We start from the raw sequence: 1,239 nt of genomic DNA on the forward strand, positions 1-1,239 counted from the left end.
AGTACTATTTTGATAAGGTGAAATTAATAAAATGGCCCAAATTTTAAGGGGTTTTTGGAAAAAATTAAGTTCTCCCAATAAAGTAATTCAAGAAATCAAAGGATTTTGTCATTTATTTCTCCGGGAGTGGAAGAAATTATTGCTTCTTTTATGGTTTAGTACATTTTCCAAAACAAGATACCGCGATTTACCTTAAATCTGAAAATTTTAGGGGGGGGGGCGCCGGTTGCGCCCCCCTCTAAATCCGCCACTGGCCCTTTATGTGTAATTTAAAACTTGATTTTCACTATATCCGGTAAATGTGTGAATTCTACGCCTATTCAATTGTCATAGTTTCGCGTAATTACGCGTAACATCAACGTGTAGCGGATCTGTCAGATTCATCAGGAGTTGTCATTCTTGCTAATCTTAATTTACCATGTTCTCAAATATACTTTGTCAAATTTAGTCAGTAAAAATTATTCCAAATTTGTTTGCACAATAAGATAAAGTTCAAACAACATACAGATATATTTACAATAGACATATTTCTTAACGTAAATTATTCTCATATCTTAATCATTAAAAATTTAAATTTTTGTATGCCGCCGGATATTTGAATGTTGGGTATTTTTTCAATCCCCAAGCACGTGAATCTGTCTTTATGTTGAGTTGTTGCTGTTGAACGATGCCTGCCGCCTCTACAAAACAAGAAACTAAGACCTCTCCGGAGGCAGTGGACCCAATGAAGCAGGTCCTCATTGTCATGGACAAGAAAGTCCGTAATTTGGAAAAGAGAAAGGTACGCAATTACTCTTCGATGTAAAATTAATTGAATGAAAGGGTTTGCATGACGACAGATTACAATGAGAGGTTTTGCGTAATTTTTTCTTTGGATTTCGAAAATAGGGTCAGTTATCGAGATAATGTTTACCTTTTTGATAAAAAGTATAGTTTTAAATTTTGTTTACATTCTATCAAACCAGTGGTACTACCGAGAACATAAATAAATAGGCCTATATCGGAGATCATGTCCATTTCAAAATGGCGTCATTCACACTTCCGCATCTGCACTGCAATAGTATCGTAGTAGAATCTATTTAGGTAGAGCACAGGGTACCAGAAACGGAAATTTAGAGCTAGATCTGATAGCGCATTTGAAAATCTACATATTTTAGCAAAATCACATATCACCCATATTTATTTCACCACTCTATGGAAATACTCCTGGGATTTTCCAGTTCCATCTCGAACTGAGAA

General features: G+C 35.2%; 1 protein-coding gene across 2 annotated transcripts in view; it reads left to right on the forward strand.

Annotated features, from left to right (window-relative positions):
• The first annotated feature begins 579 nt into the window (after nt 1-579).
• Nucleotides 580-1,239, forward strand: part of LOC125683017 (caprin-1-like) — a 9,921-nt gene continuing 9,261 nt past the window's right edge. For both annotated transcript variants that reach the window (XM_056142164.1, XM_048923692.2), the window contains exon 1: nt 580-781. In XM_056142164.1, the coding sequence (XP_055998139.1) occupies nt 668-781 (114 nt within the window). In that variant the 5' untranslated portion in view covers nt 580-667. The remainder of the gene's footprint in view (nt 782-1,239) is intronic.

This window comes from Ostrea edulis, chromosome 6 (assembly GCF_947568905.1).
Source record: "Ostrea edulis chromosome 6, xbOstEdul1.1, whole genome shotgun sequence".
In the NCBI taxonomy this organism is placed as follows: Eukaryota; Metazoa; Mollusca; class Bivalvia; order Ostreida; family Ostreidae; genus Ostrea; species Ostrea edulis.